Source organism: Tenebrio molitor, chromosome 2, assembly GCF_963966145.1.
Source record: "Tenebrio molitor chromosome 2, icTenMoli1.1, whole genome shotgun sequence".
NCBI lineage: Eukaryota > Metazoa > Arthropoda > Insecta > Coleoptera > Tenebrionidae > Tenebrio > Tenebrio molitor.
In genome coordinates this window covers 64419-85024 of record NC_091047.1, presented here as the reverse complement: position 1 = coordinate 85024, position 20606 = coordinate 64419, and the positions used below count along the sequence as shown (strand labels likewise).

General features: G+C 32.7%; 3 protein-coding genes across 10 annotated transcripts; 2 read left to right on the top strand and 1 right to left on the bottom strand.

Moving 5' to 3' along the window:
* The first annotated feature begins 171 nt into the window (after positions 1 to 171).
* On the top strand, positions 172 to 7613 carry H (transcriptional corepressor hairless). Of its 2 annotated transcripts, none has more exons than XM_069038748.1 (5): positions 172 to 1020; positions 1075 to 1221; positions 2198 to 2880; positions 5335 to 5566; positions 5709 to 7613. In XM_069038748.1, exons 1-5 carry the CDS (start codon positions 849 to 851, stop codon positions 5741 to 5743), a joined length of 1269 nt encoding a protein of 422 aa, XP_068894849.1. In that variant the 5' UTR covers positions 172 to 848; the 3' UTR covers positions 5744 to 7613. The 2 variants fall into 2 exon arrangements, with proteins under 2 accessions (XP_068894849.1, XP_068894848.1); XM_069038747.1 differs by having other exon boundaries at positions 190 to 1020; positions 5332 to 5566.
* A 213-nt stretch (positions 7614 to 7826) lies between these two features.
* Positions 7827 to 19475, top strand: LOC138123903 (putative leucine-rich repeat-containing protein DDB_G0290503). Of its 7 annotated transcripts, none has more exons than XM_069038737.1 (13): positions 7827 to 12002; positions 12054 to 12203; positions 12261 to 12331; positions 12382 to 12538; positions 12590 to 12758; positions 13256 to 14485; positions 14552 to 15006; positions 16351 to 16584; positions 16644 to 16782; positions 18474 to 18547; positions 18600 to 18956; positions 19095 to 19175; positions 19232 to 19475. In XM_069038737.1, the coding sequence occupies exons 1-13, from the start codon at positions 11896 to 11898 to the stop codon at positions 19395 to 19397; spliced, it is 3390 nt and encodes a 1129-aa protein (XP_068894838.1). In that variant the 5' UTR covers positions 7827 to 11895; the 3' UTR covers positions 19398 to 19475. The 7 variants fall into 7 exon arrangements, 6 of the variants coding, with proteins under 6 accessions (XP_068894838.1, XP_068894837.1, XP_068894839.1 ...); XM_069038736.1 differs by having other exon boundaries at positions 13256 to 14776; positions 14837 to 15006; XM_069038738.1 differs by having other exon boundaries at positions 7827 to 10898; positions 13256 to 15006.
* Positions 19428 to 20384, bottom strand: LOC138123910 (ribosomal RNA small subunit methyltransferase NEP1). The gene has a single exon (XM_069038752.1). It carries the CDS (start codon positions 20209 to 20211, stop codon positions 19483 to 19485), a length of 729 nt encoding a protein of 242 aa, XP_068894853.1. The 5' UTR covers positions 20212 to 20384; the 3' UTR covers positions 19428 to 19482.
* Between the last annotated feature and the right edge of the window lie 222 nt (positions 20385 to 20606).

Below are 20606 nucleotides of genomic sequence, written 5' to 3'. Positions count from 1 at the left end.
TTTTTCTTTTTTTTTATAATGTTATTTAATTTGCCCACTCAATATTATCTTATATCTATGTTTACAACCTAACATAGTATTATGATATTTATTGTGATATAAATTTGAAGTTGTAAGGCTCCATATATACTAATCGTTAAAGTTTTAATGTCGCCTGAGTCAAAAGAGTAAGCGTTTAGTCTTAGTGCTGGGCACGTGCTCGGTTGGCAGAGTTAGTGGTGGTGGTGTTGGTATTATTTTGGAAATAACGTCTGTCAAAATTGGCTCTGTATTACCGACGGAATGCAATTAAGCGCGTAATTTAAACTGTATGCAACAAGAGATGTTTATTTAAATATTTTAAGATTATATATGTTGAAACATTTGCCGTTAAATGTTGAATAAAAATTTGTGACGGTTACTGTGTTGCGGTTGCACAACCGAAGACTCGGGACGCGATAGTCAGGCGATAGTTCCTGGTGTAAGTTACCGCCGTACATCGTACATGTGAGTGAATGAACTTTTTACGAAACCGACCGAGCCGTCGACTACATCATCAAAATTTTGACCACGAAACGTAAAGAGTAAATCTGGTGTGTGTATGTTGATAATCGATGTTGTCTGTCGTCGGTTTAAAATAAATAGAGTGGAGGGTGTAGCAAATAATGCTGCAAATATGGGGAAGACATATTTAATAAGATGTGATCTGAAGCGTTCAACACCAGGCGTAGTGGAGGTGAAATTACCGCAACGGTTCTCTGTAGTGTCAGCAGGTGGAATGGAATGAAACATTATATCGAAAGAAGTGGGCAATCTAAAGATGGTAACTCGCAAGGTATGGACCGGAACTCTACAAGAAACGCTATGAAATGCATATATCCGATTCACGCCAGTCTTCAAACACCATCTTGACAAAATGTTCAAAAATGACAGAAGAAAAGCACAAAAGACATGGCATGAATGGAAATGCTGATGGACACGTTAAGGATGAGCCTCTTAAAACCAATTACGTCCAAGGTGGTCGCTTGAAATTTTTCAAAGGTAACACTTCGACAAATTTTTAAGTTGTATTGTACACTCGGAAATTTTCTTCAGATGGGAAATTTATTTTGGAGTTGGAACGAGCTCGTGAGGGCGAGCGAGTGTCATGGGTATCCGTGCCCAGGAAGACTTTCTGGCCCCCACAAGGCACCGCAGCTTCGACGCCCACTTACAGACAAGAAAGTAGTGCTTCATTAAGTGGTGAGTTTTTTAATTCTTAAATGTTTTTACAAACAATTTTTTTTTTTTGCTCATTTAAAACACGCCTGAGCGTGTTTAAATTGAACTTTAAAAAACGCTCTTTTCCATGGCAACATCGCGCGTTTTCCATGGAAACATCACCAAACCTGAGAGGACTGGAGAAACGTGAAGTCTAAATGTTAACTCATTTAACATTAAAAAAAAAAATATCGTAAAGTATTCGTGGATAACAGGTCTTTAAAACGCTTGCTCTATTTCGAACACTCCAGCTGCGCTTTCGTGCTCGAAAAATCGCCCGTGTTTTAAAGACCTTAATATCCACTTATACTTTAATATACTATATTTTATTATACCTGACATAATCCCTGTTTTTAACACTAAAATGCGTGCGAAAAAGGGCCTTTAAAACGCTAAAGCTTAAGGGTTGCTTAGGTAACAACAAATTCACCTACATTTTGAACAATGATAAATACACATTATATACTATTATTTAAATATACATGGCAACGAAACAACAACAATTGACCATTTCTATATCAACAATTAATGACACAGATTACTTCAGAAAAGGTATCTCAATTTACTTTTTTTGTTATAATTTTGAGATTGTAATGCGGGTATAATAAAAAATAGCATATGATACACGTTTATAAGGGCCTGTAAAGCACTTGCGCGCTCTTAAACTCGTCGCGCGTGCTTTAAAGGCATCATAATATGACGTTATTTGATAACTTGTAATTACACAAAAACAGCATGAATGCAGGTTGCAGTTTGTTAAGTTTGCATCATTACTCTTGTTTAACCTTATTTGGTATTTAAAAATTTACATCAATGCATTGATGAAGTCTTCATTCGAATCTACACAAGTAAACGCTCTCTGCCATCAATTAGATGATTTATCAGTAACCTACTGTGGATTTTGTTGCTCATTTCTGATCTTGTTAAGATCAGATATTCAATTTGTGTGTGATCCAAGTTTCAGATGACAATAGTTCCATTCAGTCGTCACCGTGGCAACGCGATCACTCTTGGAAACAGTCTTCGCCGCGACGAAACCAGTCTAAGGAAATGGTGTTCTATTTTTGGCGACCAAAACATAAGCGCACAAACAGCACCATTCGAAAATGCAGACGTCCTTATTTCACCAATTCAGAAACAGAAGTGCGCGTAGTGTGTAGTGAAAGAACTTCAAAAGATGGTGTGACTAGTAACAATTGTAAAAGTCGGAGTGTACGTGCCTCTTTACTCGTCATCGTTCAAAACCTCTTGGACAAGACTTCGATGGTCGGTGGAGGTGTGCGCGCTGACGTCGTCGTATCACCGAGGAAAAGGTTTTTACGGGAAATGGAAAAAGACAAAGTGCAAGTAGAAGATGGGTGTCAGAAGAGGAGTAGAAACAAAACACCTCAGAATCAGTCGACGACGAAAATCGGCAGTCCGATTAGCGCAAACGGGGCGACGGAAGATGTCAAGCTGACACGTAATTGCAGCTATAGCATCACGTCCTTGCTGGCCGAGGATCGTAATGTTAGACGATCACCCAGTAATTCCCCTAGTCACTTTAACAACACTGTGACGCAGCCGCAGTATTGTTCGCCATCGTCAGAAGATAGATGGTATTCGGAAAGCGTCGACAGGTTGCGTTCCATCGAGCTCTCGGTGAGTGGCTTTCTTTTTATTATCTGATCATCGCTAAGACATTTCACCATTCTATGTGAAAACGCTCATAGAATTGATGCAACGATTTTGTTCTGTTTAAAATGTTTTTTTCTTTTAAACTGATACGGTTCAAGTGGTTGACATGGTCTGATTCCACTTGCATTTACATAAAAAACAATCTAAATGTTTTCCTTCTTAAACAAAAAACGAATGTACCTAATGTATTATAATCATTATTATGAGCCAATCATTTTGTATAAAGTTGAAAAGTTTTAAGATTTACACAGTTATTTGAGTTAGTGGATCTTTGGAGGAATACATTTGTACATTACAAAATAGCTAAAACAACACGAATTAAATTTCATCAAACAATATGTAATTGCGAATTTGTGAAAACCAGAATTGGGGATATACCTAGTTGATTTTGATGCTTTACATGTAATTCGCCATATAACAGAGGTGTTTATGATAATACGAAGTTTTGTTTTCTATAGCCGCCCCTTATCTTTTTTTTTTGTTGAACATATTGTACAGTGACGGCCACGGAATTTGGTACACCAATGTCATTTCACTGGTAAAAGTTGTGAAATGATCTTTAGTAATAGTAACTTCACTTCTAACATTTGACGTGCCTGTCAATTTGTACATATTTGTCTCCATTTTTGTTTGATGTAACTGATAGTACTTTTTGGAATACCCAGTATTTCCGAAATACGCCTAGAAGAGTTACCATTTTGGAAAAGAGTTATTATTTAACTTCATTGCTCCGTATGATTTCCCATTCGTTAAGCCTTTCATTAGCTAAATAATTGATTAGACAAAGTGAGGGTATATGTCAAGCACTATGTTAGACAGAGACAAAACAATTTAACGACGTTCCTTAACTTTAATGAAAGGGAAATCATACGGCCCATTAAAGTTAGAAATTGGTTCCATTCTAACAATTTTGATAGATTAGAAAACAAGCTTCAAAATTCAATTCGAAACATCAGTCATAATGACAATAAAACATGAACTATTGTAGATACAAAAAAAATACATACAGCTGAATTTAAAAAAAAAAAAACGGGAAATGAAATTTTTTCTAATGTAAATTTGGTTTTAAATATTTGTCAATTAATTCTCTACTTGACAGTTAGTGCGATTCTGTTTCCAAATAGTTATAATATATAATATGGATCGTTACATTGAAAATTGGTTGTTTTAAATATTTTTTTTTAAAATTAGAAAATCACTTCCGAATCAAAATTTAAAAAAATCAAGTTAATTTAGCAAATATATACTTGTAGAGATCATCAACTTGCGCTAAGAAATCAGCAAGCTTTTTAAAAATCATTTTAAAAAATCGATCGTTAAAATAACGATCGCTAAATCATAACAATGTGTAAATGGAATCGCACAGATTATCTATCAAATAATTTTTAAAAATGTCATTGAATTATTTATTTATAAACTGACATACCGTCAAATAATTCTAACGTATTTCTAAAAGCCTTTTTCAAACTATGACAAAAATTAAAAAACGTCATTTTTTGACATTTCTCGTTTTTTTTATTCAGCTGTACACTTGCTTTCAAAACTTTCGCGTACACATTCAAAATCAAGTAACGACGATTTTGAAAAATTTAAGCAGTGTGAACGAGTAATTTTTAACTTAGGTTAAAGATGACATTGACAGCAATTTAAAAAAATATGATCTATCTTCTACTCACGATCCCTTGTTCCCACCCACCTCTTCTTTACTTATTAGTTGTAGAACAGTACTTTTATTTAGCCTATTATTTGAAGCAACACTCCTTATGGACCACTCCTCTTCTAATTTGGAAAACTTTGTCTTGCTCTGTCAGTCGAGCCATTTTGACTTCAAAAGTTTAAATGTCAGACTTGATTAATTACAACCCTGATTTAATACAGCGAAAAATAGGTGTACGGGAAAGTTTTGAAAGCAAGTGTACATATTTTTTTGAAAGTGATTGTACATACATACATAATTATGTACAGTCGATGGACAAATAAAACTGGGACAAAAATGACAATCACATAAGTCAAAATTTACAAATTTGTATCGTTTAATTACGGCTTTATCACAAATAGGTTAACTTTGGTATGACATATTATATAGACACTGACAAATACAGGCTGGAAACTTTAACTGGAATAAAATTCGTAACTTGGAAATAGGCAATTTTTGTAAAAAATACCGAAACAGGTCAATTTTTATTTTTCCTTCCCCACATTTTGACGTATATGGTTTTTGTATATCTGCTCCCGGAAGTGCGCAACCACCCCCAACTTTTTTTTTTTCAAACAAAATGGTATTGTTATAGCACAATTTTTCTCTTCCGTGGGAGCTTAACAAGATTATGTGACTCTCCAAAATTAAAATGATGTAAAAGAAGCGAGTGTTTCTACTTAACATTATAATACTTATGCAAACACATTTTTTTACAGCAGGCTGATAAGAGAGGGTACCTTCCTTATCCACATTCTTCATACCTACCCCACTACATGTACCCATATACTCTTCCACCATATTACGGTCCGGGTGTGTACGGAAGAGGGTATATGATGCCCCCTGTGTACCATGCACCTCCAATGCCCATAGCGATACGTCACGATACTCCATCTTGTTCTTGGGCAACTGATCCTCCCAGAGATTCGGAACACAGAGATGATAATATAACAGGTGTGTAAATTGGGATTTTAATCTAGCATGTTTTTGCCAGATTTGAGTGAATTCGGAAAAAAAAGACACGTTAAATTTTACACTTAAAATTGGCAAATGTGTAGATGAGCCACGTAGTAATGGAGTTATTGTTTCTTTACAGATATGCCGTTGAATCTGTCTAAACACGCCGGTTAAACCGGACACGTGCCTTCCATTTGTTACAACTATATTAATATTTTTATATGTAAATAAACGATTTTTATCTTAAATATCGCTCTATTAAATGAAAAACAAAACGGCAATTGAGAAAATTTTCAATCTTTTGATTTTGTTATTTTGTTGTGTGATAACATATTTTGTGGGTAAATATTTTGTTGTTTTAGAAAAAAAATATATATATACTGGGTGCCCCAAAATTGGCGGAACAGCTTAGCAATGTGTTATTAAGTAGTCATTAAAATGTCAGGTAAAAATGTAAAAAAAATCAACCTTTTTGGAGAAGATGTGGACCTATTCGTTATACTAAATGTGGCAACATTGAAAAACATTCTATGTATCCCAAAAGTCTGCAAATATTTCATTTTTGTTGTATCGATGGAAATGAGAGAAAAATCAAAGTCATGTTGCCATACGTTATTTGAGGTAAAACGGACATAAATAAAATTACTACTTGGAAATGCTGGAAATAATGAAGAAAATAATTACAAACGTAATCACAGTCGTTCAGAATTATTCTGCCACTGGCTAGTAAAAGACAAATAGTCAAAATCTTTTTTAATATTTAAAATAAACGCGATCAAAACTGCACCTTTTGAGCCCCCATATCGTCAAATCTAAAAGATAGGATTTTTTTATTATTTTTCTCATAATTTCCTAACATGAGTTGACATTGTCCCATTGAGTTGTTCCGCGAATTTTGTGGCACCCACTATATTAAAAAGAAAAAAAAAAAAACGAATAAAAAAAATCGTGTGGTTTTTCATGTGTAAAAGATACTAAATACCTATCTATAGCTTTAAAGCATAAAACTATCGTGCAATTGACAGCTGATTAAGCAAGAACTAATGACGGAAGTTGTATATAAATTTTCCAAATTTGCTTCTGTTTTTTTTTTTTAAATATACTTTAACCCGTTAGTTTTATAATATGATTTTTTGACATTATCTTTAATAGCCAAATGTACATATAAACAGTCATTTTTATTGTTATTTTTGTAAATATATGTTAGGGCCAACTTTAAATATACTGATTCTGTGTGATTTTGCATAGTACTTGCCTTTGCGTTGGTGCCACATTTGTTGCGATTGAAAAGAGTTGGTACATCCTTTTTTTTAAAAAGGTGCAAAAATTATCCTGCAGCATGGTCCAATGCCAAGGCATGTATGTAGAACTACATATGCAATTTTTTTCGCTCATTAGAAAAATTTAATACTGAAATTGTATTTATTTTAATGTACTATACAATTTTCAAATTATTTAATGATTTGAAAAAGTTCCTTGCTGCATGTATGAAAATTTTCCAAAAAGAAAGGTTTTGTACATAATTATATGTGTGACATTTTACCATTAAGATAACAGATTTGTATAAATATATTATATACATATATTTTCGTACGATTCATTCTTTTTCAAAAGATTGTGTATAATTTTTAAAAGACAATAGGTAAGTCTTAATGTTAAATATTTTTTTCTAATTAGGGAGTCTATTCATAATCAGGATATTTATACGATTATTTCATATTTAATATAATCCTTATGTAGAGCATATACAGATTTTTGTGCCATTTGTGATTAATATATTACAAAAAAATGTTTTAACTCATTACTGATATTTGTAAAACAACTCTGTTTTTTTTTTATTATAAAATGATTTTACTTTTAACGGACATTACACAGAAATTACGATACCAAAGCGACCAATATTTTTTAAATTCTTTTGTTAGCTTCCAATAACATTTACTTTATTACATTTTGCAGCAGTTATGGGCACTTACTTTTTGTGATATGAGTAAATATTAATACTTACGTAGTAACGAGAGTCCAATACATACTTGAACTGAGCATTTATACTTGTATTTTTACCATGAATTAAGCTCCATTGTACCTATATTGTGCAGTGAAATACACATGATATAATTTACTCGTGAATTCTATATCTACTTCACAATTTACTTAAAAAAAAAATCCAAGCGTATTACTACCTCTGTCCGAAAATAAGGTACTTACCTATACGTTTGAAATTGAAAATACATGTATAAATGTATACCATATTTTCGGACAGAGGTACTATTCGGGACATGGAATCTTGGCCCCAACTGACATTTAACTGACAAATATGTGTGAACTGGCCTTAATTTGCCTTAATTGAATATAACCGTGGAGGGAGAAAAGACTGGAGATGGCATTTCCTATGCTTCCCATGTTAAAAATCCGAACCCTCTAAAAGCACGTGCAACAACCTTTTATGACCCAGTCCACAATGCGCCTCGAAGGAAGGCGAAGGAAGCGATTGGCCTAGCGTCTATATTCAGAAACCTTTTATGACTCTGTAGTTTTCGCGGGCCGGTACACTTATTTGAATTAGTGCCATCTCCAGTCTTTTCTCCCTCCACGAATATAACCCAACTTTTGACTCGATAATGCCATTTCCTTGATTTTTTGATGTCACAAGAAAAACTTCAAAGTGATTTTTAATAATTGTCATTTATTAATGACACTAATGATTGGTTTACATATTTTTTTTTAGAAATGTCAAAAAAATGTTGGCCAAGATTCCGTGTCCGAAATAGTACAGTTGGATTTAAAAAAAATGGGATATGAACCTTTTCCTAATGTAAATTTGGTTTTGTCCATTTGTCAATTAATTGTCTATTTGACAATGCCTATCAAATAATTTTTAAAAATGTCAATGAATTTAGACCATAATTCTAACCTATCTCTCGTAAGAAGGTATCAGGTTTTTTTTTACGTGACCCGTTTTTTTTTTACCAACTAGGTACAGTTGGAAATTGACATTTTTACAATTTTATCATAGTGTGAAACCTTCTTACGAGAGATATATAGGTTAGAATTATGGTCAAAATTCAATGACATTTAAAAAAATTATTTGATAGAAATTGTCAAGTAGACAATTAATTAACAAATGGACAAAACCAAATTTATATTAGAAAAAAATGTATTTCCCGTTTTTTTTTGCAACCAACTAGTATTATTTAGATACAGTCATGTTCAGATTAATCTGGGACAATTTTATATTTCGAGGGTAATGTGAGCTGAACATTGAACAACATTACCATGAATTTTTGGCTGCCAGAAAAAATAGCAGATTTTAGTTATTTGTCAAAGTTATTATATACATACATTTTTGTAATGAAAAACTAGAGTTACTAAATCTAGTAACTTTTGTCTTGTGAACACACGTTTTAGATATATGGTTTTTACCGCGAATTTGGGCTTTTAAAAAGTTAGGTTATGGGTAACGTCATTTGTTCTGTCAAAACTGGTCCCAATCAACATATATCTATTAACTAGTTAATATGCCAATCAAACAAGCAATCAAAGTAAGGTATAGTGAAATTAAATTTATTTAATATGACAATTTAAAGCTTTGCCAACTGTCTAATTTTTATTTATTATGTAAAAAATCTAACAAAAAAAAAGTTCCAGCTAGTTCGTCATTACAAAAATGATTTACTGTAGGTATGTGATTATACTTTTCAAAGCAATTTTACCGCAAAATGCCTAATACCTAATGATAATAAAATAACAACCATTGAATTGTTAATTTTGGCCAAAATATTTTTAAAAATAAAATGTAGTCCCAGATTTATATGAACAAGTGAAATTGAGAGTTACTGTCGCTGGCCAAAAAAAAAAAACTTGTACACAGATGACAGAACAACAGATCCAAAAATTAATAATTTGAGTTGTGTAAACATCACTTTTTTAATAAAGGTTATGTATGCATAGGTTTGATTTATTGTTTGTTCAATAAAACGGTACGTTCATCAACACAACCTTAGCAGCAATTACCCGTTTCGAAATCCTGTTTTTTAAAAGTTGCGCTATAGTCTGTTTTTGAATTTCAAATAAACCAAATTTTTCGCATTGATTTTGACACTGACAATATCGTTTGACGTAGACTTTGATTTACAGTACTAAAATTTTGGCTGTTCGAGTTACTATTCCGGACACAGAATCTTGGCCAACATTTTTTTAGACATTTCTAAAAAAATTATGTAAACCAATCATTAGTGTCATTAATAAATGACAATTATTAAAAATCACTTTGAAGTTTTTCTTGTGACATCAAAAAAGTGGGGAAATGGCTTTATCGAGTCAAAAGTTGGGTTATATTCAATAAAGGCCAGTTCACACATATACTCAATTTCATATAAATGTGCATCTAAGCAAGCCATGAAAATGTGATTTTCTGTTGGTATTAAAGCTAAAGCTAGTGACTTTGACTTTCAAAGTTGCTTGCTCTGCGCGAACCCGATTTGACCAATTTTTCATTTTTTGTCCATTTTAACATTGCTGATTTCAAAAGCAATGTTACGTCTTTTTACTGATTAAATTAAAGTAATTCTTATTTGTTTTTGTCTTTGTATTTTTACCAAGTATAGATTTATTGGACATGACCTTCATAAATGTGACTTTTGTAATGTAACTAAATTAAAGGTGCTTTTACACATGCACAGCTCACTTGATGAACATTTATATGAAATCAAGGTAGCGTTTTTAAATTCATCAACTTTTTGCGGTGAATTTCAACATTGGTGGACTGTCAATCATAAGTTTTTTTTGTGTTGAACATTTATGTTGTGCAAAAATGTGATGAATAGGGAAACGGATTTGGTGGAAAACTGATGACTGTGCTGACTGGTGCTGATGTCATGACACCTGAAGTGTAAACATAACCTAAACATTTTTTCATTTTCGGCGACTATTATTATGATATGAATAAATATGTGCGACATTAGTCTTCTTGGGACCATAATATTGGTAAAACGGATTGCAATGCCTTTGGAAGATTCATCAGATGATGATTTATTAACTTCCTCTGATGAAGAAATTATTTTAAACAGAAGAAAGACTCATGAAAAAATTAGAGGATACGTGAATAATGTTGCACTTTTCCAGTTTTTCCCTCGCTTTGCTTTGACATTGACAGTTTGACTTCGACAAACTATTTTGACATTTCCCCCACTATTCGTCCACCAAACAACCAACTCCCATTGTAGATGGCAAAGGTGAATTTTGGTTGAGCCCAACATGAAATTTTTGGTGAATAAAGAAACGTGTTTTCTTAAGCTCAACATAAATCTAACAGTAATATAACAACGTTTTGGTAGAAAACTGATTCCACCGATTGATCCATCGATGAATTTAAAAACGCTCTCCAACTATATATACGGAGTGGTCAAGAAGGACTGTTTAAGTTGGTAACACTGAATTGTATTTTAAATCGTATAACAGGAGTAACTTTCGGTTGTTGATGGCTTGTCGTTGTTAATGCTATACCTACATCAGATATTTGTCAAATAAACCAACAAAACATATCCGGTTGCAGTGTTATAAATAACCGAATTAAAAATTTTTCTCAATTGTACTGCCAACTTAAACAGTCCTTCTTGATCACCCGGTATTTGTCAGTTAAATGTCAGTCGTGGCCAAGATTCCGTGTCCGGAATAGTACGTTAAAACAGTTGTCCCAGTTTATTTGAACATACTGTACATTTCTTTCGGCCTAGGAATTTTTAAAACTCAAATGAATTTTGTAGCCATATACGAGATTTTCTACAAGAGTTGTTACATTGCTGCTGTTACATTGAAAAGAAATAACATTTTATAATGTCTACGTATAACATAAAAAAAAATACTTGAAATTGTTATGCGTACTACCACGTGTATATATCTAGGTTTAAAATATTTCATTCTCAAAAATTGAAATTGTTATGTTCGACGGGACATAAAAACGGAATTATAAGCACGTGTGAGACACTTGTGAATTTTGTGATTGTAAAGATTAAAAAAAAAACGTGATAACGAGTATGGCTATATTTGTTATTAAATTTTTTAAGAGCAAATTCGAAATAATTTTTTTAATTTTTTCCAACCACAGATAAAATAAGACAAAATCCATCTGGTTCCTCTGTGATTCTACGGTTGGCAATAAATTCACATTTTAAACGCTTGAAAACGACTTTTTCAGTTTTTTCCACTTTTTCGTTGATACGACTAGTTTTTTGTTAATAGAGTTGAAACGTGCAATACGTAGCGAAGTATGTATCGTTAAAAATTAGTTTACTTAAATTAGGGAGGTTGTTTGGTTGAGATTTGTAAAAATGGATATTGTGCAATGTATCTTCAAATCTTGCGACCAAAAAAATACGAATTGTGTTCCGGTTTCGTGTTTAATCGAATTTATTAAACCTTACATGCCGAATAATCCGTAAGTACAAACACCGTAGCTCTTGTTTGCTAACTGCTGGAGGTGTTTCAGGGCTGAACTAGATGAATTACAAAAACAACTTGATCCTGACAGTATCAATCCCAATGTTGACTATGTGTTCTTCCAAAAAGTGATGGACGACTGGATTGCTAATATTCAAGGGGACGGCGTTGATAATGGTTTTTCAGAATTTCCTACCAAGTATATTGGACAAGAATAAAACGAAAATTGTTTTTTTTCAATTAATTTTTTTTATAGCTTTAATCAGTTTTTAAATCCCAATGCCACACAAATTTTTTGTGAGTCTCATTTTAACAACAATAATAAAAGTATTCCTTTGTTTTGTCTAAAAGTATAAACATTCATGCAACCATTTTAGCTAGTGAAATGACTTTAGAAGACCAAGTCCATAAATTACAACACCAGTTAGCTAAAACAACAGCAGAATTGGATTTAGTTAAACAACAGCTGACAATTTGTGAGGACCAAAATGAGTCTTTGTTGGATGACATAAACACTCTACAGAAATCACATCAGTAAATTCTCTTTATTATTTCATTGTCATAAAGTTTAAGTTAATGTTGTAGAGAACAACTTGCCAGTGAACAACTTGTTATGACAATATCCAGCATCGAGGAAGAGAAAGAAAAAACCTATGTGATTAATAAAAAGTATGAACAGCTGGAAAAAATGCTATCTTATTATAAAAAACAACTACAAACTCATTTAGTTCAAGTTAACCAACTTGACAATGAGGTAATGATGTTTTTTTAATTAAATATGACATGGTCAAATAGGTATAACATATTAAATAACAAGAACCAAAGATGTTTGATTCCTAAATTTTCATTTTGCAAAAATTAAGCTAGATTTCTGTTAAGAATGTAGAGTTAAAATGTATTTTTCATGAACAAAAAACACTCACTTCACGCATATAAAAATAACTATTATATTTCGTGCGTGAAGATGTTTTATGTGCATTCAAATGCATTACTGCCTCGACCTGCGTCTCGGCGTAAAAGACCTTTTCATGCATAAAAAACACTCACTTCATGCACTTAATATTATAAAAATAACTTGCACAATATGCACTAATTCAGTTTGCCACCAGTAACTTTTAATAGAACGTGATAAGTATAGTAGGTACTTTTTTCGAATACCTCGTTCATGTAATTATTCCTCTACCTATTATTAATATATAATATAATATGTAGTTGCTGTTCGTAGAAATCTGTTTTTATTAATATTTTTAGAATCAGCACTTAAAAAATAAATTACGAACATTGGAAAAAATCAACCAAGAGGGAAGAAAAACAATAAATGACATGAAAGATTGTCTCGACATAAAAGAGTCAGAAATTTCCACACTTGTGGAAGTAACTGATGTTATAAAATCTCAGTTGGATGAAAAAACGGAACTTGTAACTTTTTATGTCAACGAACGCAAACTTCTTAAACAAAGAATACGAGATTTGGAGTGTTTATTACAAGAGGACAGCTGTCTTAACGATAAAGCAATTTTAAATGGGAATGCACACAATGCCAATTTTAAACATGTTTTTAACACGCCGAAATTGTTGAATCAACTGGCGAATCCAGTCAGCCCTTCTTTGAGCGGTCCATTGCCAAACTTAAAACAGCTTGATCTTAACAGTTCTTCAACCGAAAGTAGCAGTTGCAGTGGTTCTGAATTATTTTCTAATTTTGGTGTGATTGCAATATTGCGAAGTCCTCATAAGAGTTTAAAAGAAGAATTGGCAGATATTTCTTCAGAGAAAATACATGAAGTTGACGAAGTAAAACGCTTGTATGAATTGCTCAAAGATCAAGAAGGAATTAAAAATAGTCTGTGGCAAAATTTAAAGCAAGTGTCAAATGACAATGAATCATTACGAGATTATAAAGATGAATGTGGTGGTTTGATGATTAAACTGCAGGAAAAAGACGAAATTATAGATACTTTACAAAGAGAACTACACAGTATGAAAAAGAAACAAAAGGAGAGTGGAAGTGGGAACGAGTTTAAAAGTGTCCTAGTTGATGACGAATTAATCAATCTAGAGGAACAAAAGGAGGAACAGTTAAATTGTGTTCCACTTGAAGAAAATGTAACAGCTGAATTAAGGAAAGAAATCAACAGCAATTTCGACACTGATAAAAATGCAGAAAAGGATCAGGTAATTTATGGGTTAACTAACGAATTGAAAACGGCGAAAGCCAGTCTTCATCATGAAAAATTATTGAATGCGAATTTGCTCAAAAAATTGAATGAAATAAATCCTATTGACAAAAGTACACAGACAGATAATAATATTTGGGCCAATATACCGTCCTTTGTTTCTGAGACTGTCGAATTAAGAAAATCTAATTTTTCTAAACAACAAATCCGATTGGAAAGGTTATTAGAAAAACAAGAAAGAGTCGAAAGAGAACTTGCCAGAGAAAAAAGCATTAATACCAAGCTGACGCTAAAATATGAAGAGGTCTGTTTAGATAATAAAAAAATTAGAGGTGATTTAGATTTTTACCATGACAAAACTTCTCAACAGGCAGAATTAATACGGGATATTACTACTGATAAATGCTTAGTATCAAAAAACTTGGAAAGTTCGGAAATGGAAGTTATGAACTTACGCGGTCAATGTTTCGGTTTGGAAGAGGAAATAAAAAACCTTAGAATCAAGAATCAAATTTTAGTCGAGAATTTACGTGACACCTTAAATAAATTAAAAACTGAACATGTTGTAACAACTAATCTGCGAATTGAAAATGAAGTGAGGATGAGTAAACAACGACAGTTAGAAATGAAATTAAAGGAAAACTTTTTTCAACAGGCTAATTTTAAGAAGTACTTAGCCGACCTAAAGGCGGAGAACGATATAACAGTTGCCGGCCTTTACGACGAGTTAACGGAAAGTAAATTTGAAATAAGAAATCTACGAAAACAAATGGAAATCTCAGATACAAATTTGTTTTTATTAAGAATCAATGAAGAGTTAGAAAGGTAGGCGATTTGATTAATTTTGTTGTTATTGATTACTTTTTTTGGGTGAGAGACATCACTTAATTAAATTTTAAAATAACCTAGGTGAACATTAAATGAATTAATTATACATTTTTAAGATAAGATTTATATTGGGTGATTCAAAATGATTGTGGATAAGTATGGCAACTATGTACGAAGATTTATGTGGCAATTGTGTGGGTGGGGTATGGTTGACATTTGTACGACATTTCATTAGCGTGCATTTGATTTTTTTATACCATTGCACATTGATTTTCAAAATTGCACGACTATGAACTGATGTCAAAGAAATGTCAACTCTATCTCACCAACACAGTTGCCACATAAATTTTCCTACATACAGTCGATGGACAAATAAAACTGGGACAAAAATGACAATCACATAAGTCAAAATTTACAAATTTGCATCGTTTAATTACGGCTTTATCACAAATAGATTAACTTTAGTATGACATATTATATAAACACTGACAAATATATTGAAAATTCAATAGTCGGATTTACATAGATTAAATTTTAAGTGTCCCAGTTTTATTTGTCCATCGACCGTACATCAATCGTCAAGTTAAATCAAGTTGTAATCTGAGACACATACGTCCCACTTACACTACACAAATCTTTGAATTGTGAAACTGTCTAAGGTAACACTTTGTCCTATTTTATTTTGGGGAACGACTGTACCTTAATGATGTATGATGTACTCAGAAAAACATGGTTATTACTATTGCGGATTGCGGTCAAAAATAAAATAACTGGGACAGCACGTTACTGTAGACACTTCCAAACTGAATGAGTTTGAATCACGACCTGCTGTATAATAACCGGCCTGTTCATTTCATTAAAAAAGCATTGCGAAAATGTTTCCGAGAAAGAGCCAATTTTCGCCGATGAGGGCGCCACAGTACGGGCGTTTCTAAAGAATAAAAATGCAGAAAAATATGTTTAGACATTATTTTAGAGTTAAGATTGAGTACAGTAGTTCATATTTTCTTTCTAAAACAATACCGAATACGACTGTATTTTTTAATTTTTGATTTTAAATTCGAATGTCATTTGAACGAGAAAAACTCGGTGACAAAAACTTAAGATGAATAATATCCCCAAAAAGCGCCCGTACACTAGCGCTCTGCGGGGATCACTCAAATTACACTTTTGAACTGGCCGGTTATAATACAGCAGGTCGTGGTTTGAATGATTTTTGGAAGTGTCTACAGTAACACACTGTCCCAGTTATTTTTGACCGCAATGGTATGAGTCAAAAATATCCATTTTCATTTACGTTTTTTTTTTTGTACCAAACAGTGTCTGCAATAAAGTATGTAGCATCATTTTCAGTGTAACCGTAAACGTCTTCGATTGTTTTAAATTTAGCAGTGCTGTAGATGAAGATCTGTTAAGACAAGTTGATGAACTTGTTCACTTAAAGCACACATTTTTTTGTTTGGAGAATGAGATGATCATTTTGAATAAGAAAATCAATTTGTTTACTTCGTTCTGTACGACAGTTGTTTATAAATATCTGCATTTATTGAGTTCCAGTGTATTGACCGAAAACAGGTAGAAGAATTGTAAAAGGATTAATATGACTATACGTATTTTTTTAAATTGTATTCTAGATCAAATGATGAATCCCATTTGGAGTTGCATGACATTTTAATGAAGGAAATAAATGATAATTCGAACGAATACCATGAAACTGCTGCACGTGATGACGATAGTTTTAAAACTTGCGACAGCGAAACTTGTACCATTCAGGTTGTATTCATTTTTGCGCCACATATTATATACAGGCTGTCTTAAAAAAACGGCCCACGCTATAACTTTGATGTTGATGACCCAAATGAAAAAAATTATACAGGAAACGAAATGACTCTAAAAACACTACAAACCTGCCCATTTATTGGCAATGGGCAACTTTTATTTTTCAAATGGTAAACCTATAATTTTTTTATTGATTCTGTTAAGAGTTTTTTTTTCTGATTGTAATGGCATAAAAAACTATACCCTTTGATAACAAAACTTCCGAGAAAAAAGATAAATATGTTGCATCATAATTAGATTTATTGTCATAGTAATGAAAAAATCAAGTTAACCGACCTCCATTATTCAATGATTTTTATGAATTATAATTAAATAATATTATGTAGTTTATTTAACAAAAAAAACGTTGTATTCAACTCGTTCGTGCGTAAATTGGCTGTTTCGAATTCAACGTTTTTTTGTTCGACGAGCCTCCTAAAGGCTCCAAATCGCTTAAAATCTTTAAAATTGGCTTGACGTTCCGTTTTGACAAGTTGTGACATTTATCAAAATCCGTTCACACAGGAGAAAATTCTTACATTCTGAGTGTCGAACAAAAAATAAAATTTGCAACATGAAACGTGTGTAAAATTGACATTTAAGTGAAGTCCAGCATACTACCAACAAATTTTCGTTTATGAAATAAGGATAAATCTAATTTTGATGCTTTTTGTCTCGGACATTTTGTTATCAAAGGGTATAGTTTTTTATGCCATTACAATCAGAACAGAATTAATAATAGTATATTATGTTATGAGGAGCAAAACTGAAGTTTTATGTGCTGCGGCTGGCAAATAACGTACTATGGCGGACAATAAATTTAGGCCGGCCTGTCATTGAGTTGACATCAAAATGTGAAGCTGGCATTATGTTCAACTAACCCCATTTTCGATTTTTGTCATTCTTGTCATCGTGACAGCGATAATCAAAATTAAAATTGGGAAAAGAAGCGTGCATCAGAGAGAAGTGCCACTACAAATCAGTTATGCTAGTGCGTCATGATCTGTAAGTTACGAAAAAGGCGAAGGAAACGCCAAACAGCTTGAAAACCTTCAGTTTGACAAACTGACACATCAGTCATAATGACAATAAATGGTCGCTTGCATTGACTTTTTTGAAATGTCAGAAATTTGCCGGCCTAAATTTATTGTCCGCCATAGTACTATTTTTTCCTCAAACCTTCGTAACAAATTATTTAAGACGTGTTAAGAAACCAGGTGGGAATTTCAAATGATTAGCTAGTTTACTTTACAGCCGCTCATCAGCGGAGATAATAACTTCACGGACGCCATCAGCGGAGATAATAACTTCACGGACGCTCCTCAGCGGAGATAATAACTTCACGGACGCAGGTCAGCTCGTTAAGATGCCATGACAATGAAGTGACACTTTAGCATTATCAATGCAGCAGTGCAATGTCATATTTTACGGACGTTTGAAGAAAAAAAAAATTATAGATTACCATTTGAAAAATAAAAGTTGCCCATTGCCCATAAATGGGTAGATGGTATAAAAATTATATATGTAGTGTTTTTAGAGCCATTTCGTTTCCTGTATAATTTTTTAAATTTGGGTCATCAATAGCAAAGTTATAGCGTGGGCCGTTTTTTTAAAGACAGCCTTTATATGTAAAGTTCTACTTTTAGGATGTAGTTGAAGCAACATCAATGGGATTTGATTCGTTTTTAGATAATTTGGAACTTGGCGATGTTCATCTGAGGTGGGTGTTTTATTTGTTTAGTGATGTTCCGAGACGTCTTCTATTTTTTTAGGCAGTTATCTTTTAAGGAAATGGAAGAGAAATTTGTTACTCTCGCTAGTTTACTTGCAGTTGATGTTTCTACATCTGCAAATAGATACATCCTTAAGAAGGAGAGATTTACAAAATTGACTGTGCAGTATTACGAATATTTAAATTGTAGCATCGAGTCTTTGAGAAAATGCAGTCGTTTTGGAAAATATGAAACTGCCATTACACACATGCAACTTTTGAAAGATATCAGTAAAGAGGTGTTAAAGACTGCAGTTGAACACGGTGTCACTCAGTGCGAAAAGCGGTCGGGGAGCTTTTGTAAATTAGTAATTAATTATGTTGCTATTTTGAGTCAAGAAAATAAGAAATTGAAACAGTAAGTTGAAAGAATTTTAAAAAAGATAAAATAGAAGCATAATTTCAGTTTAGTTTGTATTAAAATTGTTGTTTTCATGTTAAAAAAGTAGGTTTTACTTGAACGCATGTTATAATGTATTGTATTGTCTTTTTTTAGAACCATTTGCGATTGTCAAAAATTAGAAACAAAAAATTTAGCACCATTTTCAGTGAACAGGTCAGATGAATCACATTTTAAGTAAGTGTTGGTTGTTGCTCATCAACCTTTTTCATTGTAATAATTTTGGATTTCAGGTCAAGAGGGTTAATTTTGATTTTTATATTCTTCCTAGGTTTAGTTGTTTCGTTAATATTCTACATTGATCAAATGTGTCCCAAAAATAGCAAACGAATGTGTCCCATACAATGGATAATGAATTTGTTTATTGAAGAAACATACTCTGATAATTTTCCTTTATAATTTTATATTGTCCTAAGTAAAATTAATGTATTTGTTTAAAATTTTTATTTAATAAAATAAAACAATATTAAATAAAAATTAATAGCTAATGTATGCCCCACTGTTCCTCAAATGCTGAACAGAGTTTGGTACAAGCAAGTGCTGCTGACAGTGGGTAGTGGCTAATGGAAAAAGTGTCTTCTGCATAATCAACATTTACACTACCTCTGGCCATAGCACCAACAATTACAGCAACTGGGTCATCATCTTTAGGCACGAGTTCTGCACACTTCACTGTTTGTTTTGCAGCAAATGACATGGCATATTTCTTGATTCCCACTGGGAGATGATCAGTAATTGGATTTTTAACGACTTTTAATAATTTTGGCCCATTTTCAGCACGAATTGAGTATTTATGTAATAATTGCACCATCAAACCAGCGAACCTCTTGAAAGTCCTAGGAATTCTTGTTTGTGGATTTAGTTCAATGAGAACATTGTTGTCTGTGTGTATGTACACTTGAAGTAAGCCAGCTCTATTTAAGGGGCTATCAAACAGCATCAGTAAACACTGGTGTGTGATGTCAGGACGAAAAAGCGTTTGGGAACGACCATGGCTCTTCAAAATGTTAACGTGATCGTCGCAATTTAATAATTCGAATTTGTTGCCGACTTTCACGGTTTCAAGTTGAGCATTTTCCAGAATTATGATGAGCCGTTTTTCTTGATTTTTTAAATGGTCTGTCCTCAGGTGCTTGGGTACGGGATCAAATTCAGGGTCTTCGTTTCCGTCTTTTTGGGTCAATCTTCGTTTTTTACTTCTTTGCTTTTGCATCTTTCTTATTTATGTTATAAGGTTAACTTTATGTTCACGGTTTTCGGTTGAAAATGTTGAAATGAAATTCTTAACTTTATTATTCCCTACCTCACTCTTTCTCGTGGTCTTTAATTTATTTATTAACGATAACGAATGCAAAGCGCTCGTTGTTTAACGAACATGCGCGGTACGCTCACTAGAGAACAACTGTAGTGTAAGTGAAATTACGTGACACTTATTTTTTTTTTGGTCATATTAGATTTACTACTTTGTAATTTACGCAACATTCGATTTTGTGAACAATGATTGAAATTTTGAATTTTAATTTTTGGAGTTGTGGCGAGCAAGCAGTCAAAATCACGGGCGATTCGTATTATCTTGGTTATTTTTCTGTATTTTTTGCATGTTTCTGT